Source organism: Microtus ochrogaster, chromosome 18 (assembly GCF_000317375.1).
Source record: "Microtus ochrogaster isolate Prairie Vole_2 chromosome 18, MicOch1.0, whole genome shotgun sequence".
Classification (NCBI taxonomy): Eukaryota; Metazoa; Chordata; class Mammalia; order Rodentia; family Cricetidae; genus Microtus; species Microtus ochrogaster.
Window position 1 is genome coordinate 3670776 of NC_022020.1, and position 12150 is coordinate 3682925.

At 36.9% G+C, this 12150-nt stretch overlaps 1 protein-coding gene across 4 annotated transcripts in view; it reads right to left on the reverse strand.

Moving 5' to 3' along the window:
- The window catches only part of Rock1 (Rho associated coiled-coil containing protein kinase 1), a 129901-nt gene that overhangs the window by 22907 nt on the left and 94844 nt on the right, over positions 1-12150 (reverse strand). For all 4 annotated transcript variants that reach the window (XR_003377719.1, XM_005355749.3, XM_026783434.1 and 1 more), the window contains 6 exons: positions 11821-11927; positions 9696-9846; positions 7024-7184; positions 4731-4915; positions 2872-2941; positions 532-626 (listed from right to left, as the gene is read on the reverse strand). Coding sequence is in view for 3 of the 4 variants with exons in the window: in XM_005355749.3 (XP_005355806.1) it covers positions 532-626; positions 2872-2941; positions 4731-4915; positions 7024-7184; positions 9696-9846; positions 11821-11927 (769 nt within the window). In the remaining variant the exon portion in view is untranslated. The remainder of the gene's footprint in view (positions 1-531; positions 627-2871; positions 2942-4730; positions 4916-7023; positions 7185-9695; positions 9847-11820; positions 11928-12150) is intronic.

The following is a 12150-nucleotide window of genomic DNA, read 5'->3' on the forward strand; positions in this document are numbered from 1 at the left end:
GCTTGGAGCTTATGGTGGCCAGAAGAGAAAGCCAGATGCTCTCAAACTTAAGGTAGCCTAGTCTGATATGTGTAGTGATATTTTGTTTGCATTTTAACAAAGTTTGCCTGAAGATAAGAGTGTAAAGCTAAGCCACAAGAGGCCAGGGAGTGGTGGCTCACACCTTTAATCCCAGCACTAGGGAGATGGAGACAGGAAGGGATATGGCTGGGCAGACAGAGGAATATAAAGCGGGAGGAGACAGTCTGAGGAGAGGATTGCCCCTTCCGTCTGAGCACTGATAGGGTAAAAGGTCTCTCTAATGGCTGGCCGCACTGCTTCTTTGACCTCTCAGCTTTCACCCCCAAATACTTGACTCCAGGTTTTTATTAACAACAATTAGAACTTGTGCTACAGATTTGCTATCAATTAGCCCAATAAATTAGCCCCATCAGAATGATGGCACACCTACTTCCCTTTCTTTCAACTTAAATTTATAAATGCCTTTCTGAGTAGTGATTCCTATTCTGTTCCAAAGCAAAATGGACATACTTTTCACTTTGCAGTTCCTGTATTTTCCTTAAATTTTCTCTGTTTTTTTCTTCAATTTCTTCTTTAAGTTCCTTTACCTGGGTTTTATAAAGTGTCTGTAAAAACAAGTGATAAAGAATGAAGTGTTTATGGTGTAATATAAATAGTTCAGCAATTTTTTTCTTTTGTTTCATGTGCATTGGTGTTTTGCCTGCATGTATGTCTGTGTGAGGGTGTTGGATCCCCTAGAGCTGGAGTTACAGATAGTTGTGAACCACCATGTGGGTCCTGGGAATTGAATTGGGTTCTCTGGAAGAGCAAACTGTGGTCTTAAACTGATGAACCATCTCTACACCCCGATTTAACTTGTTTTAACTTTTTAAGATAATTTAAAGCAATTGCTGGGGTTGGAGAGATGGCTCAGTGGTTGGGAGCACTGGCTGCTATTCCAGAGGACCCAGGCTCAAATCCCAGAAAACACATGGTAGGTAGCTCACAACTATCTGTAACTCCAGCTTCAGGGGATTCAACACCTAAACACAAACATACATGTAGGCAAAACACCAGTGCACATAAAATAAAAACAAACCATTAAAAACAAACAAACAAACAAACAAACAGCCAGGCAGTGGTGTTACATGCCTTTTAATCCCAGTACTCGGGAGGCAGAGGCAGGCAAATCTATGTTAAGTTGCAGATCAGCCTGGTCTACAGTGTAAGTTCCAGGACAGCCAGGACTGTCACACAAGTCTTTAAAAGAGCAAACAAACAAACAAACAAACAAACAAACAAAAACAAAACAAAAAAATAAACAAGTGGTGGCGACACCTGCCTTTAATCCCAGGACTCGGGACAAGAGGCAGAGAGAGCTCTAGGAGTTTTGAGGCCAGCCTGGTCAACAGAGAAAGTATCAGGACAGAAAGAGATACACAGAGAAATCCTGTCTCAAAAAAAGAAATAAATAAATAAAAATAAAACAACAACAACAACAACAACAACAAAATACCCTTGTAAACAAACAAACAACAATAAGAACAAGTTAAATCTATGCATTTAAGTACATGAATAAGGTTTACAGAATAGATGGTAGGTACTAGGGGTACAATCTGATAAATGTTAAGTTAAAATGAAATGGCAGAATACAAGCTCTCAAGCTCTGCAATCAAGGAACTCTGCCCACCAAATTCAAAAGCTTCAAAACCAAATAAATTCATATAAAACTACAGAGTGAGTTAAACAGAAAAAAGATATGATATTATTTCTTTCTCTTTCTTTCCTCCCTCCCTCCCTTCTTTCTTTAGGTGTTTTTGAGACAAGGTTTCTCTGTAGCTTTGGTGCATGTCCTGGAACTATCTCTTATAGACCAGGCTGGCCTCAAACTCAGAGATCTGTCTGCCTCTGCCTCCCAAGTGCTGGGATTAAAGGCGTGTGCCACCACTGACCTGCGACATCTGTTATTTCTACAACCTAAAGATGCTTATGAGGACACATATTAATTAGTGCTTATGCAAGCAAAGTCTCTAACAAAGTCTTTTTTTTTTTTGATAAATATTTATTATTGCTTAGACTGGGCTAGAATTCCCTATGTAATCCATGCTGGACTGGAATTTAAGGACCCTCACTCCACCCTAAGTTAGCTTCCAAGTGCTGGGCATCAGGCATGTATTTCCACGCCCAGCAACCAAGTCTGTTTGACACAAGACCTTACCCTGTGGCCCTGGCTAGCCTGGATTCACCTGCCTATGACTCCAGTACACTGTCATTAAAAGCCTGCACCACCATGCCCAGCTATCAGAAGTTTTATTTACAGGTATAATTTGTTGGTAATTGTTTTTTAAAAATATTTATTTATTATGTATACAAAGTTCTGTCTGTATGCTTGCAGGCCAGAAGAGGGCACCAGACCCCATTACAGATGGTTGTGAGCCACCATGTGGTTGCTGGGAATTAACTCAGGACCTTTGGAAGAGTAGGCAATGCTTTTAACTGCTGAGCCATCTCTCCAACCCCTTTGCTGGTAATTGTTAAAAACTGCACAGAAAAGGTCTTTCCCCTCCTACTTCGCAATTTAAATAGACCACAAACCTTGAAAAAAAATATAATTTGCAGAAAAAAACTCATAAATTTCAAGCCGGGCTGTGGTGCACTCCTTTAATCCCAGCACTTGGGAGGCAGAGGCAAGCAGATCTCTGAGTTTAACCTGGTCTACAGGGCAACACAGGGAAACCTTGTCTTGAAAAACAAAAACCCCAAAACAAACAAACAAAACCAACCAATCAACCAACCAACAAAAGTCTATTATAAAGTTTCTTGTTTAAGTCAGCTTTTAGAGTTTCTACATTAAAAATTATTTTCACTTACAGAAAAATACTGCTCGGCTTCAAGTTGATCTTGTAACTCCCGCATCTGCCCTTCATTTCCTCTGTATTGCCTTTATAGAAAAGAAAATCAGCAATCAAATTTTTATATTTATGTTAGGTTTCATTTAAGTTGCTAAAAAAAAAAAATAAAAGGTTTGATGAGATAACTTCTGTAAGAAAAACATTTCAGCATCATTTTATTTTTCTAGCTTATCTGCTGAGAATACACTGCCTGGCTCTATCCTGAACCTATAAAATGATGCCGTGCAAAGCATAGGCTTCTTCATAACGAAAACTTTCTTGAGAAACACATTCATTGTAGATCTCCAAACCATAAAAAGGAAGCGGACACTGCTGTGGCTTGTTTTCCCTCTAGATATCTGTGGAAAGGCAGAGATGCATTTTACAGGCAGAAAGTCACAGGAATGCACGCACTTTAATGTTTTCTACAGTAGACAAAAGTAGAGGTCATAAAATTATTTAAAGTAAAAATGAAGTGTAATATATTTCTGGTAAGAGAAAGTCAAAATATGTATCACACACAGTAAACATACCTCATAGGAAAAAGGAGACTCTAAGGACAAAAACAGACTCAAATACATAGGAACACAATGGAACTTGAAGACCAAGATTTTCAAGGATTAATAATTTTATTCCAAGTTGCTAGGCTTTAATATTAGATAGAAATTGTTTTGTAGTTTAGTAACAAGCCATGTAGTTGATAGAAAACACATTATAAATATCCATTGAGTATAAAGAGTTGCTTGGAGAAAAATGTGTCAGTTTCATTTTTATGGTTTGGAAAGATCCAGTTAATGTGTTTCTCAAGAAAGCTTTCATTATGAAGAAGCCTATGCTTTGCACAGCATAATTTTATAGGTTCAAGATGGAGCCGGGCAGTGTGGTCTCACCAGATAAGCTAGAAAAATAACACAATGCTGAAATATTTTTCTTGTAGAAGTTATTTTATCAGTGGTATATATATTAACTGGTAAAAATGGGGCTTCTAAATCAAGAAATTTGCCAATATAAATCCAACTTAATAAAAACAGACAACTTATTTCAACGAAACAGGCCTAATGATAGTAGTGGTGGCTCACACCTTTAATCCCAGCATTTGGGAGGCAGAGGCAGGTGAATCTCTAAATTTGAGAACAATCCATTCTACAGAGTGAGTTCTAGGACAAGCAGGGCTACACAGAGAAAAAAAACCCAAAGCCAAAATAGAACGAAATGGGTTTTAAAGGTACAATAATATCTGGAGGAAATAAAATCACAACTTGGTATAAGGAATACCCATCTCTCATATTATGTTTTTAAAGCAGGCCCAGGACAAACAGGCTTTGTCTTCATCACAAATAACCAGGTACATGACATCTTTAATAGGAAAAAAAGACTACAACTCTGAGATAAACCAAAAATAAAATAAATATCCAGAACCACCCACCCCCACACCAAGATTATGTATACTTGTAATCTCCAAACTAAAGCCATCTGGAACACTTCCTGTCAAGTAAGGCAGCCTTCATTTTTGCATGCTAGTCTGGAGCAATGCGATGATATTTATAGATACGAAAATCATGAGAAAGCTAGTATTTCCATAATCAGTAGATGACTGCAAAGCCAGCAGCTCTACTCATCTGTGTCTTTCTTTAAATACCTGTAATTTGAACCTAATAAGCTTGTCCTTCCAAAGCCTGAACTTCCTTGCAAACATTCTTTGCAAGTAAATTCTTTTATCACAAAACAAACAAACAAACAGGTCTTTTTTTAAACAAATTTTGAGATCATCTGAACACACAAAATATCAAGTATTTATAGGCCAATAAAAGAACACTAAAAGATACTTTCAAAACTTACTTTGTAAGCTGAGCAAACTCAAATTCTAACAATCTCTTTGCCTCCAATAAAGTATTTATTTCCTGTTTCATCTGTTTTTCTAAACCTTTTAAATTGTCTGCTTCAAATGCCTGAGTCTTCAATTCATTCTGTAACAACAGCCGTTTATTTGATTCCTGTTCCAGCTGCAGGGTGAGATTCTTGAGCTATGAATGAGAAAAATGATTGGCATCTTAGTTATTTTGATAATTTATTAGATATGTGAAAGGTTATTAATAAAATCTTGAGAACATTAGTATCCCTTGCACTATTCTAATTTGTCCTTGTGTCTATTATTGCATATTTACTACTAAGTCAAAACAGTATCTAAAGTTTAGATATGAAACTTGTGGGAAAAAGAAAAACTTAAATTTTAACTAGCCTCAAAGTTTTAGAAAATAATGATAAAAGTCATGTCTGGGGAGATGTTTCAAATGGGTATTTTAACTTATCCGTTCATCCACAAATGTTTATGTATTCTATTTTATACAATCCTAAAACTTGGAAAATAGTATTAAGTACTTATTAGTAGGAGTCAATGAACTCAAATTCTTTCAGCAGTTTATATGTTCATTACCTGCTGTCTCCAAGGTGATTATCACAGAGACCATCATACAGCACAAACTCCTTCATCTCTGTCTTGTACATAAAACCCTCCTTTCTGTCCCTTTCCTGGATGGTCTAACAGTACAGCATGTTCAGTCTTAACGAATAATCTTAAACTGTTTTATTCTTCAGTTTCTAAATGCCAAACCCTTAGCAAGGCTTTCCTTAATTTTCATAAAGTCACATATATGTTACATACATGCTTGTAATCATGACTGGTCTAAGTTATCTGTTCCCTAAAGGCATACAGGCCAAACCTATCTTATTCATCTTAATAAGCACCGATTGTGAAAAAAGCCTCATTTTTTTTTGTTTTTTTTTTGGTTTTTTTCGAGACAGGGTTTTTCTGTGGCTTTGGAGCTTGTCCTGGAACTAGCTCTGTAGACCAGGCTGGTCTCGAACTCACAGAGAGCCGCCTGCCTCTGCCTCCCAAGTGCTGGGATTAAAGGCATGCGCCACCGTCGCCAGGCTTAAAAGCCTCATTTTTTAATTAACTTTTTAAAAATTATATTTCACTTTATGTGTATGGTGCTTAGCCTACATGTTACATCTGTATATCATATATGTGCCTAGCACCTGCGGAGGCCAAGAAGAGGTGCTGGATTCCCTGAAACTGGAATTACAGATGACTGTGAGCTGCCATGTGGGTGCTGGGATTAAAACCAGGTTCTCCTGAAAAGCAGTGATGTCCTTAACATCTGAGCCATTTCCAGCTCCATCTTCCAAATTTTCAATATTAGCCTACTTGCTAGTTTGTTTCTATTTTTTTTTAGTCAATTCTCTATAGCAACATAGATTTTCTTTAAAAAAATGTTTTCACCAATAGCATCTTTGTAAGTTTTAAAAGACAGCAGTTACTTTAGAGCCCAAGGGATTCCCGTGACGACTCCATGTGTCTTTTCTTCTCTGACTTTACTTCCTTTTGCCCGTGACTTACCTACCTTCTTACTAATTACACAATCTGTATTCCAATACTGCCTTCAGCAAGTCAAATCTTGGAAGTTATTTACAAATTATGTTTAAAATACATACAGTAACTACTGACATAGTCTTTCATCTTTTCATCAACAGCATTATAAATATGTACAACATGTGTTATATCAATATAAGCATTCCAAGCAGAAGTTGTTTTTCATGCTTTTCTAGATAACAAACTTTTCCAGTCTTTTATCTATCTATCTATCTATCTATCTATCTATCTATCTATCTATCTATCTATCTATCTATCTATCTAGGAAATAGCTTCTTCTAGGAGGAACTAAGATATTCGGATATAGTTGCATACACTGCTGTGATACACAATGAAACGGCTCCTAGGGAATGAATGGGTTTTTTGCTAGTTTTGTCCTTTTTGTTTAACTAGACAGGGTTTCTGTGTAGCTTTGGGGTGTCCTAGCATTCACTCTGTAGACCAGGTTGGCCTCAAACTCACAGAGGTCTACCTGCCTCTGCCTCCTCAGTTCCGTGATTAAAGGTGTGCGCCACCACTGCTCAGCTGGGAATGAATGTTTAATAGCTATTTCAGATAATAATTCTAAGTTCTGGGATGACAGTAGAGCAGTGAACACACACTTCATTCAAATCTTCTGTTTCAAATACTGATTAAGAGTTCTCAAGTCATAACATAGAACAGTTTTAAAAGACGAATAAAATTAGCATGGTTTCTTACTTCATCTTCCATCCTTTCTTTATTCTCAGTCAAATGTTCTAGTTTCTGTTGAGATTGTTTCAGATCAACATCTAGCATAGAGCACTGTTTCTCAGTCTCAACAACTCTATTTTCAGCCCTTTCTCGAGCTTCTCTCTCTTCCTTCAGCTTTTTTTCCATTTCTGCAAAAGAAAAAAAGTTAGAAACATACATTATAGATCACCTTAATATTTTTCACTTTAAATGGTATGGAAAATGGTTTTTAAAATCTCTATGATTTTATCTTGGAACTGTAATAGATATTAATTATAAAAGTTCTAAGGGCATTTTAGTAACTTTTATGATAATCTCTGAAGAAAAAATTCTAAAATATAATAATATTTTTTAAAAGTCTCAATTTAGTCCTTGAAAAAGAAGATAAGGCAATTTAATACAATCTAGACTAGAAGATGAAGAGTGTGACTGGAAAGAGGAATAATAAGGAATGAAATGAAAGTATAGAAAACGATGAAGACAGTTATTAATCTCTTTCTTGCATTGGTCTAGAAACTTTTCAGAGGCTCTCAGGACAGGAACCCTGCAACTCAATGACAAGATTATATGATGGCAGAAAACCTCTTTAAATTATTATCAGAAGAGTCTAGTATTTACCAGGGTGCCTTATTCTGGAATATGTACAGCAAGCCAAGTTCTGAGAATTTTAACTTTTCCATAGTCATGCCAGTAAGAAGTTGCAAAACTATGACAGTGTTTTTGCTATTAGCACCTGCCCTTGAGGAGACAAACCACTAGAGTGCAAGTTCACTTTCCCCTAACCTTAGTTAGTTGCACCAACATAATCATTAACTTGGCTGGGTGCTGGTGGTGCACACCTTTAATTCCAGCACTCGGGAGGCAGAGGCAGGCTTTTAGAGAGCACATGCCAGGAGAGGCTCCAAAGCTACAGAGAAACATTGTCTCGGAAAAACAAAACCAAAAGCAAACACAAATAAAACTGAAACCAAAACAAACAAATAAAAAACAAGCATAATCATTACCTCCTAATTCCTTTCTCTCCAACCTAATAGAAATCAATTTCAGTTAGGCTTGGAGTCCAGATACCTACCTATCGTTGAGTTCCAGACTGACATTACCAACTGAGTAGTTAATATATCCATCTACATATGTGACAAAATTATCAAAGTTGTTTTCAGGGATATGCTGAGGTTTGAACTCAGGACCTCAAAAAGACTTATTTTGTGTTCTGCTTTGATCCACATCTCTAGCTCCCAAACTTAACATACTGAAATAGTTACACCTTTCTCTCCAATTCTCAAAACACTCTACTGCACTGACATCAATCTCTGTTCAAACTAAACATCCGAGTCTTCCTTGCTTCCTTTCAGTCCTCCTCCCATCACATTTTTGTCCTCTGTACTTCTGCTTCTTTGCTTTCTGCTTACCACCAGTGAACGGCGCCCACAACTTTCTAACAGATTATCCTACTTCCAATGTTCCTTTTTCCCAAAGCGGTCTCCAGATCACAAGATTAGTCTTTTAAGAACATAAATTAAAACTGTGGTTGGAGATAATACAATGGACTAACACTGATCTTAGGTACAACTGAAGTGATAATAAAATGAGGCAACGGATTGATCTAAACTAGAACTGTGACTGGAAGCTATAAAGCAAAGTAACTATAAAGGAATAAAAAAATTGAAGCAAAAAATAGCAGCTAAGCTAAGTAACAATAAGGTCCAGAATAGATCATGAAGAAAAATCAAGGGATAGATTAAAAACAAAAAACAAACCAACCAAAACTGGGAGAAAAGAAGAGTCCACCACTTTGGAAAGTAGCAGCTCCCAAATCATGACATACTTATTATTAGTTATGAATGCTTGGCCTATCTTATGCTTGTTTCTTGCTCGCTCTTAAAACTTATATTTAACCTGTTTCTCTTTATCTGTCTTGGGGATTTTTACCTTTCTTTCATTCTGTATGTCTTATTCCATGTCTGCTTGGTTGGCACTGCCTGTCTAGCTGACCCTGGGTGTCTTCCTTTCTTTCTGCCTTGTTCTCTCCCTTCTCTTGTTCTCTTCTGAGCCTAGATTCCTCCCCTGAATTATTTATTCTCTCTGCCCGCCAGCCCTTCCTATCCCTCCTCTGCCTAACTATTGGCCATTCAATTTTTATTAGACCATTAAGGTGCCTTAGGCAGGCAAGGTAAAACAGCACAAAGCTTTACAGAATTAAACAAAACTAGCATAAACAAAAGTAACACATCTTTACATAATTAAACAAACATAACACATCTTTGCCTAAAGTAATATTCCATAACATAAACAAATGCAACACATCTTTACATAGTTAAAGTATATTTCACAACATCCATTAACTTTGTTTTGTTTTAGACCCAAGCCCTAAAGTCACAATTGCCTTGCCTCAGCTTCTCCAGTGCTAAGATTTCACACAGGTAGTCAGCATGCCTAGTATGATTTCACTAACTTTTATAGTAAAGATAAGGTAGATAAAGTAAGGAAACTACAGTAGGTAAAATTGTGATAAAAAGAGACAATATAATAAAAGATATTCTCTTAGATAATAATGCTTACTTATACTCTTAACCACAGAAGTGAAGTTTTGATCTAAAACAAATTTGTATAAGCATTATTTAAAACTAATTATAGAAAATATTCATGTAATTAACACTTACCACACATGGCAACAGACTTTGCCTCTTCTATAGACTGGTGTTTGTCAGTTAAACGTGCTTTAGTTACTTTGTGTTCATTTACTTCTTGTTCCAACCTCTGTTGTAAAGACTTGAGCTTGTAGTTCAAATCTATCTCTAAATTATTCTTTTCCTAAAAAATAAAAATGAGAGTCATGGAAAATGACAAACTGTGCAAGAGGCATACATTAAATCTTACATTCCTCAGCATTTCACAGGAGAAAGACATCTGAATAATCCCCTTTCTCTGCCATCCCTCCCACAGAAGAATTCACCACAGTTGATGCAGAGGTCCCTGGACTGTTGGTTATGTTCAGGATGGTTTTACACTATAGTCACAGATTAATGCAACAATCTTTCATTTTGTTATTCAATTCTTGCCTTAAGAAAAAAAAAAACCTTTAAAAAATGTGCCTAATCTTACTGTAACTTGTTCTACTGTGTTCAGCTGATAGCCCTGGGAGGCCTGTTCTTTTCTGAAAGGAAACAGAAGTAGTTCTGGGAGAGAGCTAAGATGGAGGGAGGGATTGAAAGGAGGGGAAGTAGGGGAAATTATGGTTAGGGATGTAATATTAGAGAAGAATAAAAAACATACTTTGGGCCAGGCAGTGGTAGTGCACACCTTTAATCCCAGCACTCGGGAGGCAGAGGCAGGTGGATCTCTGTGAGTTCGAGGCCAGCCTGGTCTACAAGAGCTAGTTCTAGGACAGGCTTAGACAGGCTCCAAAAGCTACAGAGAAACCCTGTCTGGGACCAGGTGCTTCATGTTTTTTAAATAAGTACTTTTGTTGCTTTTGATGAATGTTAAAATTAAGAATCTTAATAGTCTGGTTGATCTATCTGTACTGTATTGGCTAACTCTCTTTGTTATTTCATTTCCTCTATGTACAGATCCACTGCTGACACTTGGTGATAGATATCTTTAGCAGAGCTTTTGGGGTAGTCAGTAGTGCAACTTACTATTAATTTTTGTATTTCTTCAGTGCAAAGCTAAGTTTTCTGTCCCATGACTTGCCTGAGTGTGATAGTCTGTCATAACCATATACCCTGAATTTGGTTTACTTAAAAGACAGGGTTAACAAGTATCTTTAAATAATCAGGATACAGCTTTCTATATTTCTGTTTCGAAAAACCAAAACAAAAAAAACCAACCAAACAAAAAAACCCAAAAAGAAAAAAACATACTCTGGGATAGAAAACATACCAAAACAGCAGCTTTTGAATCATTTCCAAGGAAACAGTGAAAGTGAGACCTACATCTGTAAAGTAATTTATTTGATCCTCTCCTCAGCAAAGTACTTAGTAGTGAAACTGATAAAATTCTAAATAAATGCAGGGGCCAGCAAGATGGCACTGCTGGATAAAGACACTTACCACTAAGCCTGAGGATCCTAGTTATATCCTTAAAAGCCATACGCAAAAGATGGAACTGACCCTCAACCATCAACTGTCCTGACTCCACAAATGAGTCATGAAGCATGATCTTACAGGAAGGAGGTGAGGATAGAGGGAGGGAGATATAGGGGGTGGTGCACAAGCCAATTAATTTGATCTTTTCCATTTTTTTAAAAAAAAACTAACAACATGGAATAAATACACGATCCAGTCCTTCATTTTTTCTCTTCATATGATTTAACATACAAAGGATTAATACCTTTCTCTTACCCATGTACAAAGGAACTAGGAACAATTTCTTTTTAAATGTGCATTGGTGTTTTGCCTGCATGTTACATTGGTGTGAAGGTGTCAGATCCCCTGGAACTGGAGTCATAGGCAATTATGAGTTGCCATATAGGTGCTGGGAATTGAACCTGGGTCCTCTGAAAGAGTAGCCAGTGCTCTTAACTAGTAAGTCATCTCTCTAGCCCTAGGAACAATTTTCTTGTTAAAAGCTATTTCCAAATCAAAGTATTGTGATTATCTATTAAGCATCCAACGCTTTTTAGGGTACAAACAAGAATATGGTAGCAGGATGACAAATAATCACACATACATTCCCATATACCAAGAACCAACCACATAATAAACACTACAAATGAATGCTATAAACTATCTTATAACCTTTGACAACCACAATATAATATAATTAGGACTGTAAGTCACTCACCTTTTCAGAATGATTGAGCATGTCTTGAGCCTCTTTTCTTTCTCCTTCCACTCTTTCAAGATTATGTTTGAGATGCTTCACCTCCTCTTGTAAAGATGTTATCCGTGCTATGAAAAGCGAAAACGGTTAAAAAGTAAAACTTAATGTTATTATAAATAAGAACTGTGATGTTTTGGGGGGAGTGAGGAATGTAGAGGACTTCTGGGTGCTTGTTCATGTTCAGTTCCGAATTTTTAGTTTATGAGTATTTTGTATGCATTAGTGTTGTATACCAATTGTGTTGCAGTGCCCATAGAGGCCAGAAGGGGGAGGTGTGTCTACTGGGACTGG